Source organism: Galeopterus variegatus, unplaced genomic scaffold (genome assembly GCF_000696425.1).
Source record: "Galeopterus variegatus unplaced genomic scaffold, G_variegatus-3.0.2 Scaffold6774, whole genome shotgun sequence".
Classification (NCBI taxonomy): domain Eukaryota; kingdom Metazoa; phylum Chordata; class Mammalia; order Dermoptera; family Cynocephalidae; genus Galeopterus; species Galeopterus variegatus.
Window position 1 is genome coordinate 184,488 of NW_007732885.1, and position 19,807 is coordinate 204,294.

The window sequence follows — 19,807 nt, forward strand, 5'->3', positions numbered from 1 at the left end:
TTTAGTCATTGTGGCAAGGGATTTCATGGTCCACTCTTTCAACACTATTGTCTGGGTAGAATCCTGCTGGGACTGCCAGTTAGGCATGGCTGCCTCAGTGCCTGCTCCGTCACACTGGTACCTTGTGGCACATTGTCACTGCAGGTCTCGGGCCTATCGAGGGGGGTGCATCTCTGGTCCACGCACATTTGCACTCTCCTGGGGTGAGGACAGGGTCCGGCCTAATGTGTAGTTTAAATCCTGTGTTTCTCTGTTGATTTGCTGCTTAGATCATCTGTCCAACATTGAGAGAGGGGTGTTGAGGTCCCCAACTACTGTTGCATTGAGGTCTATCTCTGTCTGTAGTTGTAATAGTATTTCCTTTATATATCTGGGTGCTCTGATATTGGGTGCATATATGTTTATGATTATTATGTCTTCTACATAGATAGATCCCTTTATCATTATATAATGCCCTTTTTGTCTCTTTTTATAGTTTTTGGTTTAAAATCATTTTATCCTATATATGAATAGCTACTCCTGCTCAGTAGTTCCAGGTAGACTTAGTATTTCCAGGGGATGCCAGCAGTGGCTATGGCAATATGGGCAGCTGGGTGTGTAGGGCCATGTGGGCAGCTGACCAGTTAAACCTGCATGAGCAGCTGTAGCATCTGGGGCCATGTGGGTGGCTGGATGGCTCAGCACACATGGGTAGCCAGTGAGGCTGTATCCATGGAGGTGGCTGAATGGCTTGACTGACATAGTTAGGTGGAGTGTGGAGGTCATCAGGGGCAGCCACTTGGGCAGTGTGGCCATGCAGTGGGGTGCACTGTGTGGGATGAACTGCCATGTGAAGAGAAGGGCCATGGCTCTAGGACTAGACAATGGCACAGGCAACTGTGGCAGTGGTGGGGGTAGCCTGGGGCAGGAGCAAGAAGAAGATTACCACTGTAAGTGCTCATGGCCAAGCAGATTGTTTCCGCTGCAAGGGAGAATTCCTCCCACATTGATCTTGGTGTCAGAGACATGGTGGCTGCTAAAGCCACATGCTTCTTTCTTCTCTCTGTACCACCCTGCTTGATTTTCATGCTCCATGGTGTCCTCACCAGGTTCCTGCTGCCTTCCCACATTCTCCAACTGATGGTCTCCCCCATACATAGCTTTCCTTGCTTTGGTTCCTTTCTGTGGGAGGATCACACACTGGACACCTCTAGTCTGCCCTCTTGCCCCTTATCCCTGTCTGAGGTTGTCAAATTAGATGAATTAGTAGATAAGAAAGAACTTGGGAGACTGTAAACTTAGCTTAAATACTAAAAGTTCCATGGGTAATAATTACTAACGTTTTTGAGCATTTACTCTCTGGTTGAGACTGCACTAAGCTCTTACACACATTCTCTAGTGATGAAGGTATTATTATCCCCATTCTACAGGTGAGCAAACTGAAGCACAGTGAGGTTAAAAATGTGGCCCTGCCTAGAAGAAGCAACACCCCAACAGCACACCTAGCACCCAGATCTTGGTTTCTAATATCATTTTCCGATAAGAGTAATAAGGGCTTCTTAAGTAAACAGCTGATTCTAGGACTGGGGCAGGAAATATACAAGATAAGCCTAGAGCATCTTATAGTACCAGAAAGTAAGGAAGAACTCAAAGAAACCACAATGGTGGGGATATGTCAAAGGGACACAGAAGCCAACTGAAAGAGCTCCAATGGCCAAAGCTGGATCAATTTGAGCAACAAAACAAATAAAATGGTATTGGACAATAACCCAAAGTATAAAATAAATATTCATGAGAACATACTTATATGAACAGATTATTGAACAAATAAACAAACTGGGAGAGTAGGCAAATCTCCCATGGAAAAGAATGTGAAATAATTTATGTACATACTCTGCCCTCAAGGAGATGGAGCATAACTCTCCATCCCTTCTGTGTTGGCAGTACATAGTGACTTCCGTCCAAAGAGTACAGTATGGAAGTGGGGGGGAGACAGTAACTCTAAAGTGAAGAAATCAGGTAAACACTGTCTCAGCCAGGTAGTCAAGATTAATATTAACAGTGGTAAGCCATATTGATGGTATGTGACCTTGATATGCTTTGATGAAAATGGCTCTGTACCTCTGTGTTCTTCCTCCCCAAATCCCATAATCCCAGTCTAATCATGAGAAACACATCAAACAAGTCTCAACTGAGGTACATTCTACAAAGTACCTGACCAGTATGCCTCAAAACTGTAAGGTCCTCAAAAATAAAGATATTCTAAGAAACTGTCATAGCCAAGAGGAGCCTAAAATGGGTTGAATTGTGTCCCCCAAAAAGATTAAAGTCATAAACCCTAGTACCTCTGAATTGACGTTGCTTTGAGACAGGGTCGTTGTAGATACAATTAGTTAAGAAGAGATCATACTAGAGTGGGGTGGATCCTTAATCCAATATGAATGATGTCCTTATAAAAAGAGAAGAGACACAAAATTCAGACACATGAGGAAAAAATACCATGTAATGATAAAGGCAGAGAAATCTCGCAGCTGCAAGCCAAAGAATGCAGAGGATTGCCAGCAAAAGCCATCAGAAGCTGACAACAGGCAAAGAAGGATTCTCCTCTACGGGCTTGAGGGAACACATTGGTTTCAGACTTCTGGCCCCCAGAACTGTACAACATTAAATTTGTACTGTTTTAAGCCAATATTGTTTGCACCCAATTTGGAGTGCTCTGTTTTGGCAGCCCTGGGACACTATTACAGAACCTAAGGAGACAAAGCAACTAAGTACAATGTGGTATCCTAGATGGGAACCTGGAAAAGAAAAAGGACATTAGGTAAAAACTAAGGAAATCTGAATAAATATGGGTTTTAGTTAATAATAATGTATTAATATTGGTTACATAATTGTGAGAAATGTACCACACTAATGTAAAATGTTAATAATGGGAAAAACTGATGTAGGGTATATTGAAACTTTCTGTACGATCTTCACAACTTTTATGTAAATCTAAAACTATTCTAAAAATAATAATGTCTTTTTAAAATATATGACCCAAGATCTCTCAGCTAGGAGATGGGGAAACCAGGACTTAAAACTAGTTCTGATGGGCTCTGGAGCCCATGCCCTTAACTCCTTCACCAGTGGTTCTCAAACTAGCCACACACAGGAAGGAATCACTTGGGTAGTTTAAAAAAATGCTGATGCCTGGGTCCCACCCCCCAGAAATTCAAATATAATTGGTCTCCAGTAAGGCCTGAGCATTGGGGTTTTTAGAGATCTTGGGGTGATTCTAATATGCACCCAGCTTGACTGCCACTGTTCTAGGCTATTCTGCTGGTATGTAACCCCCGAAGAATGTTGGGAGGCTCTATTTTTCAAGCTTGGGTGTTTGACTTAGGTTTCTCAACTTGTAAGAGACAGAGATGAGATGGGTGCCCTGCTGTTCTCACCCCTGATCCAGAACTTTTCTGTGACTCTCAGTAGTAACACCATTGCTAAGACATTTCCACATTAGTGTTTTCTAGAAAGAAAGTGTTCTTTTACTTCCAAGTGGTAAACTTAAGAAGGGGAAAATCATATAAGAAAGTAGGGATATAAAAGGTCACTGGGTATTTGGGGAAAACTAAGTGACCTGGTGTCCTTGGAGAGATAGACTGGAGGAAAGAACATCACTCATCACTGGGGAAGGTGTGTAAGTGTAGTGTCATGCTCAGCTGGATATCGCGAATGGGGAGACATCTGAAGTTTTTGAACCAAGGAGAGATATGCTCAGCTTTACCTTTCAAGTGAGGAATCAGTGCAGAAAGTGAAGTAAGGGAGACTCAAGATGGCTGCAGAACATCAGGCCAGAGACCTGGTGGTCCTGAACAAGGGCAGGCTGGCGGAGAGGGAGGAGAGAATCTGCTGTTAGTGGTTTTCCATGTCTCTGGTCTTTCTATGACCTGCTGGCATCAGTGCTTGCTTCTAGAAAGAAAGCCATGGGGTTCTCTGAACTTGAAGAAAGGAGATAAACAGGGCTTTGCAACGATTTCCTGTGTCTGGTATGCACTGGCCTTTTTTTCAAGATAAAGAAAATGTTATTTGTATGCAAAAACACAGGCTCAATTTCCCAGAAATGAGTTTCTGATCACAGGGAAAAAGAGCCAGGGCCATTTCAATACCTAGGCAGATCACAAAGGCTCCAAAGGAGCCCATCTGAGGAAGGGGCATTAGGGGTATTACAACAATGGGAAAGCATGTCAAGCTGGGATGGTGCCCAGAGTGAGTGTGCTGAATGATGAACAGATCGGTGTGGGCAGGAACGTGTCTCCCCCCAACATCTGCCAGTCCCAGTGGAGGCCTCTGCAAAGTAAAAAGTCATGAAACCCCAAACCACGCGAAAAGGCAAGCACCAACCAGAGCAAGTCCTGGGGATCTGAAGGGTACAACGCAGATGCCATCCAGCCCCAACGTCTCAGTAGGTGCTGACATATTTTGAAAGTGAGGACTCCCATCTCCCCTTGGGCTATTCGTCCTTATTCTTTATAATGACAAATTCCTTATTTGACATTATTTCATTTTGCCCATCTTCTGTGTCCATCTGGCTTATTTAATGCCTAATAAGCTTCATACGCAGTCCAGCCCTGCCAGTGGGATCCAAGACAACAGAATCCTTCCTTTAAACAAGGCATCCTTCCCGTAAACAACTCTGACAACATTTCCCTTTGGTCTGAGTTTGTGTGGCCAATGTCCAAATCCATGTTGGCAGTCTAGACCTTTCACTAAGTCTTTTTATTTTAGTGCATTTAAAAATTATGAAATACTTCAAAAACACTGGAAAAAAAAGAGACAAAAATTCACTTTCTGCTCAGACTTGATGAAACAACACATCTCATGCAAGGCACGTCAGCAGGATTCCAATCCAAGGAGTGAGTTGGTGCCATGAGAGAGAAGGTGCCTTGGGCCAGTGGAAGGAGCTCTAATCCCTGGTTGTGAAGACCTGGGTTGCAGTCAAATGCCAAACATGGGTTTGGGCATTGGACATGCAAACTCATACCAAAGGGAGATGTTGTGAGTGTCATTTAAAAGAAAGATTCTGTTGTCTTGGATCCCATTGGCCAACCTGGGCTACATGTGAATGTTCAACAGTCTTAGGTCTGCTGCCTAGGCTCTGAAAGCTCGAGCAAATCATGCTCTCTGTGCCTCAGTTTCCACAATTTCCCTGTTGGTTTCTCCTTATCAACCTCTGCACATGGAGACCCCCAGGGCTCAGTCCTTGGGTCTCTTTTCTTTTCTCTCTGTCCTTACACCCTGAATAACCTCATTTGGTCTTATGACATTTCATATCACCTATATGCTGATGACGCTCCAATTTTATCTCTAGCTTGGGCCTCTCTGAATGACAGGCATCCAACTGCCACCTTGGCCTTCCTCATGTTTAATGTCTAATAGAGTGTATAAAAAGTATCCCAAACTTTACATGTCCAAAACCGAGCTCCTGATATTGCCCACAAATGTGTTCCTAACAGTCTTCCTCATTTCAGAAAGTAGAAACTCCATTTTTCCAGTTGTCCAGGCTAAAAATCCTAGGGCCTCTTTGACTCCTCTCTTTCTCTCATACTGCACATCTGAGTCATCAGAAAATCCTTTCAGGGCCGGCCCGGTGGCACACTACTACAGTGCGCTGCTTTGGAGCGCAGCGGCGCTCCCGCCGAGGGTTCGGATCCCACATACAGACAGGTTCCCGCTCACTGGCTGAGCGAGGTGCGGACGCAACACCGAGGGTTGCGATCCCGTTGCCGGTCCCGGTCCGGTACGGGCGCGACACTGAGGGTTGCGATCCGTTGCCAGACACGAAAAAAGACAAAAAGGAAAAAAAAAAAAGAAAGAAAGAAAATCCTTTCAGCTCTACCTTTAAAATACATCCAGACTCAACCACAGTTGCTACCACCAGGGTACAGGCCACCACCCTGGAAAGATACTATCACCTCTTGCCTGGATTACTGCAGGAGCCTCCTAGCTAATCTTTCTTCTCTCTTGTCCTTCTACATTCTATTATCAACATAGTGACAGAAAATTAGATAATATCACCTAACTGCTCAACCTCTCTGATGGCTTTCTGTCTAATTCATGTTAAAAATCAATGTTCTAATAGTGACTTATGGTTTATATGTTCTGATCTCCAATACCAGCCTGGCCCTACTGCATTCCAGTCACATTGGCTTGTCCCAGTTGAACATTCCAGGCTTCTCCTACCTCAGGGCCTTTGCACATGCCATTTGCTTTAGTTCCTTAATCTTTTTTTTTTTCAAATGTCACCTTCTTAGTAAGACCTTCCCTAGGTACTCGGTCTAAAATCCTTGTCCTTCCTATCCCCCTTGCCCACTTTATTCTTCTCCTTAGTACTTAACACTATCTAATATGCCACACATCTTACTTATATTGTTTATTGTCTACCTCCTCCACTATTCACAACAGCAGCAATTTAGTCACTTTGCTCTCTGCTATATCCCTAGTAACTAGAACAATGCCTGGCACATAGTATGTACTCAATAAATATTTGTCGAATGAATGAATCTTGAAAATAGGGACTATTTTATTACATTCTCAAAATATCACTATGACCCTATTATGACGGGAGTAGAGAATTATTGGGCTCGTTTCTATTGAAGAACTGAGGGGAGACAACACAGACTGAAATTCCATCACTACCACCCGAGTTCTTGTATAATGCAACACCTTCAAGGCAACTGCCTTTAAAAATGAATACCTTTATGGAAAAGTCAGACAGTATGATGTATAAAAGTTTGCTTTCAGATAGGGAAGAAAAGGAAGATGTTATGAATGTCTCAGATAAGAGGGTCAAACTCCAAACCAATCTAGACAGATTGAAACCCTGGAGTAACAACTAGATGATCTGTTAAAAGGATCAGGGTCAGGGCATCACCCCACATGCCTGAGGTCAAAAAGGGATAAGTAGCAGTTTGTAAACAAAATCAAAGCTGGCAGGGACTCTTCAGATCACCTGACCTCTTTGTTTTACGAATGGGGAAACTAAGACCTGAGGGAGGGGAAAGACTGTCACCCAAGGTCAGCAGCCCAGATAAGGTTAAACCAGGGCTGAAGCCCAGGTTGCCTGACTCCCAGGACAATGAGATTTGTACATCAGAAGCACTAATTCACCCACCCTAACAAGACCCTGCCACAAAATAGTCATACGATAGGCAGATTTCATTTCCCTGGTGCATGTGGCAGTACTCAAGCAATGCCAAGAATGACTCCAAAGGAAATTCCTTAGCCGGGAGTCCTACAGAGAAGCAAAATGGGGCTTGGAAAAGAACTAAATTCCTTCTGGGGTATTCCAGCTCATGGGAATTGAGCCCAGAAATCACTGGTGTTTGTTCGAGATTTTTAAATAGCTATCTTTGAAGAATGAAGACTGGCCACCATGCTTCTGGAAAAATGAAGTCATTCCTTTGAAATAAACATGAGGGGAAGGAAAAAATAATAATTCTACAGATATTAAAATAAATCATTCTAAACCTTGGGCTGGGAAGGTAACCCTTGCCTTCCTTTTTTTTTTTTCCTAAACCACTTACCAACAGAGCTTAACTGAAACAGAGAGCCTTTCAGGACCCAAAAAGGAAGATGCAAATTAAAAGGAAAAAGAGGAGAAAGAAGAGCAAGAGCATTGAGTGAGTGTCTGATCTGGAGCAGGCATTGTCACAGACCGTTATGATTTATTCCTTACAATAGTCCCCTATCAACTTAACTAACAAAGAGAAAGAGCCTCGCTAAAGTAAAATATCTATTCTGAATAAGGCATTGCAATGAGAAGACGTGCCATAGTCAGCTGTGTGAATAGTAAAGAGAGGAAAAGAAAGACAAAGGGTTTTAGAGGAAAAATGAGGAAGGATTATATAATTGTTTGGGGATAATTATCTTTGGCCACAAGGACCAATAACAAAGGTGACACCAGGATGACTTTGGACAGACAGTGGCTGGGCAGATGTCAAGCAGGAGTGTTTTCTATGAGGGTTGTGATGGCCTCTGTCCAAGGTTGTGGCTTTTCAGAGTTCTTTGCGATAGTTCTTGTTATCAGGCATTCATGCATGAGAACTCCCCCCTTGATGGCTTTTCCTTTGCTCCCTTTATCAGGGTTGTTTACCCAAGCAACTCCATTTTTATTCTGAAAAGTGCCACACTTCCAAGGCAGATAGTATTATTTCCATTTTGAGGGGGAGGAAAATGAAGCTCAAAGAGTGCAAGTAATTTGCCTAACATCATCAAGACAGTGAGTAGCAGAGCCAGGACTCAAGTGTCTCCTGACCTCAAATGCCAAGATCTTCTCTTACCCCATGCTGTACAATGATAGTCAAGTTCGTTAACTTCTCTAGGCTTTAGTACCTCATCAATAAGATAAGGCCCCAGATCAAGCCATCTCTAATTCATCTTATAGCTCTGAGAGTCTATGAACTTGATATTTTGGGGATTTTCCTTAGTCCTCCTGGCTTGAACATCAAAACTAGTGCACAGAAGTTCCAATGGGAGAGGCCCAGGATACTGAAATGTCCCCAAGGAGTTTATTTATAACACATAGGGTACAACTAACAAGTCCATCATGTGACAGGTGGCAATATGTGCAAAGAAAGAACCATCCTAGAGAAGTCTTTGTCAAGACTGGGTTAAGAGGATGAACAAGCCCAGTATTTCCCATCTGAAGCAAATATAAGGGACAATAAGGGAGACAGGTGAAGCTTTGTTAGATTGCAAACTTCTACCTAGCAGAGCAGGAAGAGTACTGGGAAAGAGTTGTGGGATAAAACTAGGTGAGAGTTGGACCCCTTGTCCTAACACTACCTGACAATGAGTCCTGGGGTAAGTTACTTACACACTCAGGTGGCATTTTGTCATCTGCAAAATGAAGTGATTGAGTCTCTAATGGTTATTCCAACACTAACATCCCATGACTCTGCAGATACTAGCTTCCCTAAATAGACTTACAGAATCTTAAAGACTTAGAGTTGGAAAGGGAAGCTATGAAAAGGGAATCAGAGGAAGTTAAACAAGTACTTAGCAGGAGCATCAATTCTATTCTTGCATGAATGAAATGCAGAGGAAATAGTGTGGGCTGGAAATAAAAGAATGAGTTGGAACTAGTCTGGCAAAGAAAAAGTGAAACAGATGGAATAGCATGTATGAAGTAGCAAGATGGCCCCGTGTGGAGGCTGGGTTGTAGGAAGCAAGAACAGGGAGAGCAGTTGAGCCCAATGCAGCAAAATGCAGACTAGGAAGCTCAAAGCCCATGTTCCCCCACAGAAACATCAAAAGAATTACCAGAAACTGACTAAAATAACCTTATAGAAGCTCTGAAAAACAGTCAAAGATCTACAGCAACCAAGAAGATGCCCAGTCAAGAAAAAGCCACATTCAAAATGGTGGGAAATTTCATGGTGTTTTTATTAACGCTTGACCCACCCCTTGCCCAGGGCAGCCCAGTCATGTTCTGGAAGAGGCAGCAACCCTGCACCCAATTCCCTCCCTCAGAACAGAGGAAGCAGAGCAGACCTTACTTGCGAAGTGCAGACCTTATTTGCAATGTTCTGACCTGTCTGGGGGCTGCCTGAAGGACTGATCCCTGTCTCCCCTAGGGTCCCTCAGGCAGGGGGCTCTGCTCTGGAAAGGTGCAAGAAGACTACAGATCCACAGTCTCTGGGGGCAAGACATTACTGGTGGAGACACACAGTAGACCATCTAAGACCAGAGGAAAAGCTGGGGTGAGAATGGGAAATGAAGTTCAAAACCAGGCCTGTATACAAGGAAATTGAAAAGGCCAGGGGTCAGGGCAAAATGCATGCTCAGAAAAGAATTGAAAAGACTTTAAACTTTCACTTCTAGCTGAGGTGGAAAAATGAAGTCATGCTTTGAAATAAATATGAGGAAGAAAAGAAAAGACTGTACATATATTAGAGTGAATCAGTTCAAGCAATCCATTTCATAGAGACAGAAAGTTGAATGGTGGTTGTCATGGGGCTCATGGGAGAGGGCAAATGGGTAGCTAGAGTTTGATGAGTACAGAGTTTCAGTTTGGGATGACAAAAAAGTTCTAGAAATGGATAATGGTGATGGCTGCACAACAATGTGAATGTACTTAATGCCACTAAATTGTATAATTTTTAATGGTTAAAATGGTAAATTTTATGGAACATCGGAAGGGAAAGTAAATTTTAGAACCAGTTTGGACATTTTGACTCTGAAGTGCCTGTGAAACAGCCAATGGAAATGTCAGGTAAAACAGAGGATATAAATGTAAAAAGCCCAGAAGAGAGTTCAGGCCTGGAGACGTAGATCTGAGTCATCAGCAAATAGACAGTTAGTGAAAGTCTCAGAATAGTTTAGATCATGCAGAGGCTCTGGACAATCAGAGAGAAGTAAAGAGAAGAAGGCTTGGGGCAGGACCCTGAAGAACACCTGCTTAGGAGGCAGGCAGAGGCAGAGAAGCCTATGACGAAGATGGGCAGAAGGAGCCAGAAAAGCTGAAGGTAAATCGGGAGGGGTTGTCCCTGAAACCAAGCAGAGAGTGTTCACAGTTGGTCGATAGTGTTGAACTCTTTGAGAGGGCAAGAAAAACAAGACTTAAAAGCATACATTATAAGGCAGCCATAGGACGCCTGCTGGTGACCTAGGAGAGGGGTTTCTGTAGAGCTGTGGGGGTGGAAGCCAGCCTGCAGAATTCATGGGAGGTGAAAATGTGGACAGTCTTGGAAACATTTGGTTGTGAATGGAGAAAAGGCAGGATATGGAGGGGAAAGTGGGGCAAGGCAGGCGTTTAAGCACAGAAAAAGAGAAGTTGACGATCCAGAAAGATAGAGCTCACGTCCGGGCTCCTGTCATCAAAGCTGAACAAATGGGGTGTGTCCAGAGGGGAAAGTCCCGGTGTATCAGTCAGAGTCCTTGGGTTGAAGCACACAGAGACAGCAGTTGATGAAAACATACAAGGGAATGTAGTGGAAAATTATAGAGGGAGGTCACAGAATTAAAAAGAAAGGTTGGAGAACAAGATTCAGCAAAGGACAAAATGTGGGAATGTGAATAGCGAGAACTATTTCACAGTCGTCCCAGGGGGCCGCCACTAGAATGAATGCACTCCATCTGTTCTCAGCGTTTCTATCACTTTGCTCATCACTGAAATTCAATCAGCCTCTCTTGGGCCATGTGTCGTTTGGTTGTGAGAGGAAGGAGGTGCCGAGCTCCCTGATATTCCCACCAGACAACATTCCATGTGGAAGAGGTAATTCCTGGAAAAGGAAGTCACAGTGCTATTCCTAAAAGGATGGGGAGTGAATGTTGAGCTCCAGAAGGAAACACACCGGAACTGGGCTGCAAAAAGTCAGAAACTGGAGCTTTCACCCTGTGAATGTCAGAACAAGAGCACAAGCCTTGTTTTCAGATATCCCTTCAGCACTTATTCATTCACAGATTCCCTCAGTCAGTGTGATCACAGCCCAGACTGCAGAGGAGCTAACTGCCCATGGGCAAAACCCCAGCCAGCGGGTGAAAAGAGCCAGTGGACACACACCCTCTGCCCCACCCCCAGGTGATCCTGACATGCATTTTATTTGGCTTCTCAGATGGTTCTCTGGGACTGAACAACCAGTCACCAGTGGAGATGGCCAACTTGATAAGATCTCCTTCGACTGGTTCTCCCTTCTGCTCTGCTTGACTCCCCCTTCCTCACTCCTGATTCCTGGGGGCGCACTCGCAATCAAGTACTTCTGGGAACCCAGGCTGAAGTAAAGGCAAGGATCAGGAGTGGGAAGGTAGGGTTGGGGTACAGGTTGCAACATGAATGAAATGGTGTCAGAGTGGGCCTGGTGGAGAAGATGAGACTTGAGCAAAGAGGGGGCCGTCAGAAAGTGAGCCAAGTGAATTTCTTGGGAAAGACCATTCCAGGCAGAGGAACAGGTAAAATAAGACCCTAAGCAGGAGCACGTCAGATGTCTTTGGGGAACAGCAAAGAAGCCAGTGTGGCTGCAGAAGTGAGGGGAAGAGTACTAAAAGATGTCAGTAAGACATCTGAAGCCATCATGCTTGCCCTTGTAAGACTTGGCTTTTACAGAATGAAAAGGGGAGCAGAAAAATGGCAGGATCTGACTTAGGTTGCAAAGATTGCCCTGGCTGTGAGAGAAAAAGTGCATGGCTTGTGCAAGGAAAAGGGACCAGCCCTCCCCTGTGGGATCCATTTGTGAGAATGAGAATCATTCAAAGAAAAATGTGAATCCTTTTGAGGGAGGCTTAAAAACAAAAAGGCTTCTTCGAAAGGCAGGGCTATCCAAAGATGACATGAGCTACTTTGGGTTACAGGACATACTCAGTTCCTGGCTGAGACTCCCCCAAATTGATACAAAACTCACAGGTCTGACTTCCTGTCCCCAGACAAAAATCAAACAAACCTCAAATGTTGGTAAAAATGAAGGTCAGCTTTTATTCAGGAGTACTGGTGACCTGAGGAGAGATGTTAGGCTAACCCATCTGTCCAGTAAACCTGAAGGAGAAAGTCCAGGCTGAAGCCATCTCTCACGGTCCAGGCTAAGGCCATCTCAAAGACTCAGGTTTACTGAGGGGCTTTTAAAGAGGGGGGCTGAGGGAATGGAACGTGGGAAATGAAAAGCAGGAGGGAGGGGCATGTGAGCAGCAAGGGCTTCATGCAAGGTCTCAGGTGCAAGGTCTCGCCAAGGCTCTGTCTGGTTTCTGCTCCCGTCCTTATCTCAGGGTCTGGGTAGTATATGCAAGTCTGCAGCTTCAGGCTGGCTGGAAAACAACTTTACTTTCATGTAATAATGTCATCTTGCCACATAACCAAGGCCCAAAATATCAACCATGAGAAAAGAGGGGACTTGGAGAAATTTGTGCCAAGAAAAAAACTGTGCCCTTTTAAAATCTTTTAGAGCCCATGAGGCTCTAGGTCCCAAGATGGCTTTGGTCCTGCTCACTCCAATAGTAATGGTCTGTCACTGGGAGTGCTCAGATAGAGACTGAATAACCTGACATTGGGGAGTATGTAAAAAGAATCCCTCCTACAGTCTGATACACGATGGTACAAGGAAGGACCTTAGGGTTTAAGTTTAGGTTTGCTTCAAGCCCTAAAGACAGAGCTCCTGAGACAGAGAGGGAATAATGATGAGCTGAAAGTCCCGGGGGAATCAGTCCAAAATTAAACTAGGGCCCACAGCTCCCAATGTAGGGTGCAAAGTCCTTTACATGACCCCATGCTATTGCCTTTAAAAGACAAACCAACAACTCCGTCCTCCTCCAAGTACTTTGATTTAAACTGATTTGATTTGGGTTATATCAGTGCAGGATCTAGGAAGAATGAGTAGTGGGGTGAGAGGGAGATTCCAAATATTGTCACAAACATAATATGCTAGGGAGGTGAGGATCTGGCTGGAGGTGGCCTAATTCATTGGTTCGTTTACTCATTCAACAAATTTTTATTGAGCACTTATTAAGCATCCAATAGAAGTGAATAAAATACACGTAGTCTGTGCTTCTTGGGGCTTACATAGCAGGAGTATAGCCATTAATGAGTAATTAAAATAAAGTTTGATGAGTATCCTGGCAAGGGTCACAGAGCTCAGTAATGGAGACTCTCAGAGCAGAATAAAGCCATTGTAGCAGCAGACCTGCAAGAGCAGGGGGGTTTGAGGAAGGGCGAAATCCCCAGGGCACAGGGTGGGGAGTGAGTAGGGCAGCTGGAGAGAAGGAAGCTGAGCCCTAGTTCTAGAGAATTCAGGGCAGGTCATCAAGGAAGATCTCAGGGCTCATCGTTCGTAAGACTGGATGCAAAAAGAAGCCCAGTCCTCAGTTAAAAGGCATTATAGCAGACAGCACATGTGAATCACCCGGGAATTTTATTCTAATTCAGATGCTCAGGTCCTGCCTCCAGAAATTCTGATTACATTGGTCTGGGGTGGAGGCTGAGCACTGACTTTTCTTTAACACTCCCCAGAATTTCTAAAGTGAAGCCGGGCCTGAAAACCTCTGCGATAAGCAGCGACCTCTGAGAGACAAGACCTGCTCTGAATGCCACTGTATTCTAGCACCTAAATCAGGACTTGGCAGAGATTAGGTGCTCAGAATATGTGGACTGGATAAAAAGTGAATACTGTATGGAAGTCCCAGCTGGTTACTACAATTTTACCAAGGGCAGAAGTAACACTAACCTTATGCTGATCCTCTGAATGACTGACCTGCATCCTTCCTGACTACAGACAGGAGCGGACCAGAGCTAGAGCTAGACAGAGGCCTCATGTGGGGGCCCCAGAGAGGGGAGAGGAGAGAGAGGGTGGTGGTAGGTGGGGGGACCAACAGCCCGTTACACATTAGGGACACTGTGGGGAATCCCAAACACACATTAATAACTACTAAGCCTTATTGAAGATATCCTGTCTTTATTAAGGTATCCCATCTTTACGCAAGTGGACTCCCTCCCTCCACCACTACAGATGATGGTGACTTCCTATAAAAGAGTAGAGTAGTGGGGAAGGAGGAGAGAGAGTCAAATTATTAACATAAGTGGAGCGAATGATGGCCCTCGAAAATGCAGAGTAGCTTCTCACCTCCTGCTTTCTGCCTCTCCCCACCAACCCCATACCATACCCCTACTACCAGAAAGTCTTCTCTCTTCCCACTTCAAACCTTACTACATCCCATTGTAAAGCAATGTAAGATTCTCCCATATATCTGTGCACTTTTCCATGGGCAAAGCACATCACATCTTTAATGCCCCCTCTCTTGCAGAAGACACTCTGTCTCTGTGGGTCTGGGTGGACAGCTGATCTTTGGCAAGAGGACCCATGCATGGCCAATATGGGAAAGCCATGCAACTATAGTTTCAGCAAAGAATTCAGGAGGCCAGACCCCTGCTCCTGTTTTCTGGCCATCAACACTGCTGAGACTCTGTTAGACATGGTCCCTGAACTCTGGTCCCTGAACTCTGAAGACCCTCCATTGTAATAGAAAGTCATTATATTTGTTTCCCAAGGATTTTGTGCTAAAACTCTTTCTTCTAAACTTCCCCTAAATTCTCCGTCAGTTCATATGCAGCGGGTGGGAAGCCTAGTTCTATGCAACTCTGCTCCAACCACCAGCTTTCATCCAGGCAGACCGCAGAATCTACCCTGAGTGGAAAGAAGTGGGAAGCTGGGAATCTGGAAAACAAACAAGGGACCCTGTGTACCCAGCAGCAAAAGGACAGCCTGGTGCCCCCACTTCTCTCCCTTCAAGATAAACCTCTGCTGAGTGCACTGAGGCAGAGCTGTAGGTGAGGCTCATAAAGTAGGCAAAGAGGTTAATTCAAGGCCACAACTACAGGATATGAGAGATAATGAGGGGCAGAGGTGGGGGCGGTTAACAAGAGAGCAAGGTCAAATTCATTGCTGTGGAAAGGCCTTTTGAAATCACCTAGGCTTCTAATTTTCAAACATTTTTAAAGCAGTTGAACCTTTTTTCATACAAAAATCTTGAATGAAATTTCATCTAAGGCAGAGCTGTTTTGATTGAAGCAAAAGGAAGAAGCAGGAGTTGGGATGCATGGTTGGACCAGGAGCTGGAAACCTACTCACTCAGTCTGCCTTCCAAATTCAAAAGTCCCTGAGGCATCTACACAGAACTTTGGGGTCCTGGGTTTCACTTCGAAAAACCAATGATCTAGCCCAAATCCTTAATTATATAAATGGGAAAATTGTCCAGGGTCTCCACTGAGTCAGTGAGGGCACCAGCGCTAGAACTTGACCCCGCTCCCACACTAGGCTTCTCCTGGCCCCTCCGCAACAGGCCTGGGGCCCACCAAGGGATTCTTAGACAGAGCTGCGAAAGGAGAACTGCAGGTAGATGATCAGCAGCAGGACCGTGGCCCAAAACAAGCACCAAGGGATAGAGCAGAAGTTGCAGCCTGAGCTGGCTTCGGCCTGCGGCTTGGTGGGGCTGGGCGCCCGGGAGAAGGTGTAGGTGGTCGCCTCCTCCTCCAGCAGCTTCTCGCTGGGCTTCCAGTGCACGATGCCCTCCTGGCAGGCCTCGCAGAAGTCGCCGCGGTGCCGCCGGTTGTCTTGGCGGCTGGCCACGAGGATGCGGTACTGGCCGCCGCGCTCGCCGTAGCACTGCTCGCGCAGGCTGGTGATGAGGTTGTCCACCAGGCTTTCGATGTTCTCCTCCAGCATGCTCGACTCATCCAGGTGTGCAGTGCCGCACTCGTAGCACAGCTGCTTGAAGACGCGCATGCGCACCGAGCCCGCCCGCTGGGCGCGGTCCAGGTGCATGTGGAAGAGGATGACCACGTGGGGCGACTGCCAGGTGTGCCAGCACCACGAGCAGTGGAACCTGCGGGGAGGGGAACAGGAAGGAGGAGAGGACAGTGTGGAGGCAGTGGAAGTAGCCCCAAGAAGGGGATGAGGAGACCTGGGGGTGGGCAGAGCCTGGGGGTAGAGGTGGTGTGTTGAGGGTTCCTGGGTTCATTAGCTTTCCCCGAAAGGCCGCCCAGCCTGCCCACTTTGTGAGCACACTTGGGACTAGAGGGGGCTCCTGGGATTCCACCTGGCACCCAGCAGTGCTTGGTCTCCTTGGTGCTTTCCAGAGGCCTCAGCTCCCTCCACCCCAGTGCTTTCAGGCCTTGCCCCAGGGCCTTTCTCTCTGGGCATCATTCCTCATTTGTAAAATGCGCACAGTGCACTAGATGAGTCCTTCCTGCTCAGACGTCCTGTGAGTATGATGGCGGGAATGGCCTACACCAGATAGGAAATGCATGATGCACCTACACATCCTTATCTGTCGGCACTGACTGTGAACAGGCTAGATCCAAATTAAGAGAAAATGACACCATTATCACCTATCAGCCTCCAGCCCAGTGCCAAAGTTAATGCTTCTCAGAGCCTGGAAGTGGAGGCAGTCTGTGCCCAGGGTGACCGCCAAGGGCCATCGTTTTCCAGGCCTGAATGGGGTCACCGCCCAGATCTGGAGGAGCCACAAGCCCTCCCCACTAACCAAGCCTTCTGGGTCTTGGAGAAGATCCTGTGTCCTGCCAGCAAGTGTCCAGCCCTTAGCACCCCTCTCGTCAGCTGATTTAGGAACTTCATGTTTTCATTCTCATCCCTTCTTGTTTACTCACTTCCTTTGTGCACTGTTTCCCCCTCTCAGACCAGACTGCAAAACTTGAATTGAAAAATGTCAGAACTGGAGGGACCTTAGATATCACCTAATTAATCATTTGTTTTACTTTGAGACACAGAGAATAAGAGAGCCACCCACATGCATACAGCTACTTAGAGGCAGAGCTGGTGCCACATAGATATTTCTTGAATTGAACTCAATTGAATGGACTGAACCAGGGCAGGCAGGAAGTCCTTGCTCTGACCCCCAGGCTGCTCCGTTCAGCCTCCCCATCTTGCATCCCAAAGGTAAGTCTTTACCATATAGACACATGGACATGAGTCCTAGAAGGTCGTCTCGGATATTATTGTACATACAAATCACCTGGAGATCTTCTCAAAATGCAGATCCTGGTTCATGTCTAGAATGGAGCTGAAGATTCTGCATCTCTAACAAGTTCCAGGTGATAGTGCTGCTGCTGCCGCTGCTGCTCCATGAACCACAAGGCAAGGATCTAGGATAACCCCTCATTTTGCAAGTGGAGAAAGCAAGGTCCGAGAAGGAAACTGAATTTCTCAAGGGCCATGGAGCTAATAGTAGACGCAGTTTCTAACATATCTCATGTGTTCAATATTTTAAATTAAATCAAGCTGAGGTGAGTAGATTTAAACTGAACTGTTACGGGATCAGAGCACAGACTTCTTGACCACTGTTGGACCTAAAGCCCTTCCTTCTCTCAGTTTTCAACTACCTGTTAAGAAATTATTAAAATCTGAAAATATGTAAAATGTCAGAGTTTAGGACTAATAAATATATTCTACTTCTTTATTTTCCAGATGAGGAAACTGTGACTCAGAGAGGAAAAGTTACACAGGCGATCAGAGGAAGAGCTGGAAATAAACTCAGGTGTCCTAGCACCCAGGGATTCTTTCTCTGCCTCCCAGTCTACACCGGCCTAACAGTGAGACTGAAGCTAAGCATCTGGGTTCTGTGTCCCTGTCTCTCCTTGGAAAGTGTCTCAGAGCCAGGGACTCAGGCTATCTTCAGGTCTCCTACTTTCTGGTCTACTCACCTGCCTGAGGCATGCAACTCCAGGTACTGCTTCCAGCCAGGGGCCAGCACATTATGCTTGAGGTTGGGGTCCATGATGAGGTCCCAGCTGTCAGCTGGCTTTGTCGCCTCCATCTTCTCATAAAATATTTTCTTCCACTCGTCTGTGGTCACACTTTTACACATGCTGTCGTCAGTAGTGAGGGAGGGCAAAGTCCACTTTAGCGAGAACACGGAGAGCGAGGGCAGGTGCAGGGCAGGGCAGCGCAGTCTCCACGGTCTAAAAATCCTCATCGACGGGACCAGGAGGAAGCAGGACCCAGCTCCCTCCTTTGTCCGCAGTGGAACCTGTTTCCACAGCAACCAGGCAGGGCGCCAGGAGAAGGAGCTTGGGGAGGAGGGAGTCTCTGAAGGGGTGTTTCAAGGCCCTGAACTGAGGCTGTGGAGGCTGGGTTTGTGCATCCAAGTGATCTGAGACAGCATGGGGGGCTTGCAGTAGGCTGAGTTTCAGACCATCTCACCCTGGCCTGCAAAGAGTATGGGAAAGCAAAGACCTGGGAGCTGGCTCAGTTTCACCTTGCTGCCCCCTGGAGGCATCATCAGCATCTGGCTGCTATGGTAACCATGATTCCTTAGGGAGCCAAGGAGAAATAAGCGATGGGGAGATGTAGACTTGTTAGTAGATGAAGCAATAATAATAAACTCTCCCTGTGTACCCTCACCCTTCTTATGACCAGCACTTTGCCATTTTCAAAACACAACTGGAAGTCTCTTAAGTCACTATTACTATTGCCACTGTACAAATAAGGAGGCTGGGACTCACCTAACTTATAGAAAGCATAGCTCATATTCTAATCCAAGCTGTTGGCCTCATACCAATTTATTAATTCATTCATTTCAAATCCATGTGCCAGGCTCTATGTTGAGTGCTGGTAACTGGATACATACATACCCAATAACCATAATGCAATGGGATCCTATTGTAATGGCCAGGTACAAGAGCAGCCACCTGGGCACAAAGTAGGAGTCGTTGCATCAGCCAGGCAGGAGTAGACAAGATGATTTCCAAGTTGATTATTCAAGAGCAGAAGAGAAACACTACCCACAGGTGAAAAAGTCTTTATTTTAGGTACCTCTTCTGCTATTTTCTAACAAATTATTTTTCTTTAAAAACTGCATCAGCCAGGCAGGAGTAGACAAGATGATTTCCAAGTTGATTATTCAAGAGCAGAAGAGGAACACTACCCACAGGTGAAAAAGTCTTTATTTTAGGTACCTCTTCTGCTATTTTCTAACAAATTATTTTTCTTTAAAAACGTTATATGGGTTCATTATAGAAAATTATAAACTATAAATAAAATAAAACAAAAGTAAGACTCTTCCATAATATTCATACCCAAGATGACCACTGTTAATGTTATAATGTACCCATCCTACCTATTTTTCTGTACACATGTGTATGTGTATGTACATGTGTATATGTGTATGTGTATATATATATACACACACACATTCTATTTACCACATTGTGACATTTTTTAAATTATTAATATTTGTCTAGGTCATTAATGTTATTCCATAGTAGTATCTATGGGCTACCTATGTACTGTTACATGGATGGGCATAATTTATTTAGCCAGTTCTGTATTTGGGGGCATTACAGTTTTAT

General features: G+C 45.4%; 1 protein-coding gene across 1 annotated transcript; it reads right to left on the reverse strand.

Annotated features, from left to right (window-relative positions):
• Positions 1–15,803: 15,803 nt before the first annotated feature.
• Positions 15,804–18,432, reverse strand: RTP1 (receptor (chemosensory) transporter protein 1). Its single transcript, XM_008591234.1, has 2 exons — positions 18,161–18,432; positions 15,804–16,323 (listed from the first exon to the last, which is right to left on the reverse strand). The coding sequence occupies exons 1-2, from the start codon at positions 18,430–18,432 to the stop codon at positions 15,804–15,806; spliced, it is 792 nt and encodes a 263-aa protein (XP_008589456.1).
• Positions 18,433–19,807: the final 1,375 nt, after the last annotated feature.

What these genes read in the sequence shown, in the direction of transcription:
- RTP1 (XM_008591234.1), bottom strand. Translation starts at nt 18,432, where the DNA reads ATGAGGATTTTTAGACCGTGGAGACTGCGCTGCCCTGCCCTGCACCTG. An exon ending in GAGTTGCATGCCTCAGGCAG is followed by an intron (nt 16,324 to 18,160) that starts GTGAGTAGACCA and finishes CCCTCCCCGCAG; the next exon opens with GTTCCACTGCTCGTGGTGCT.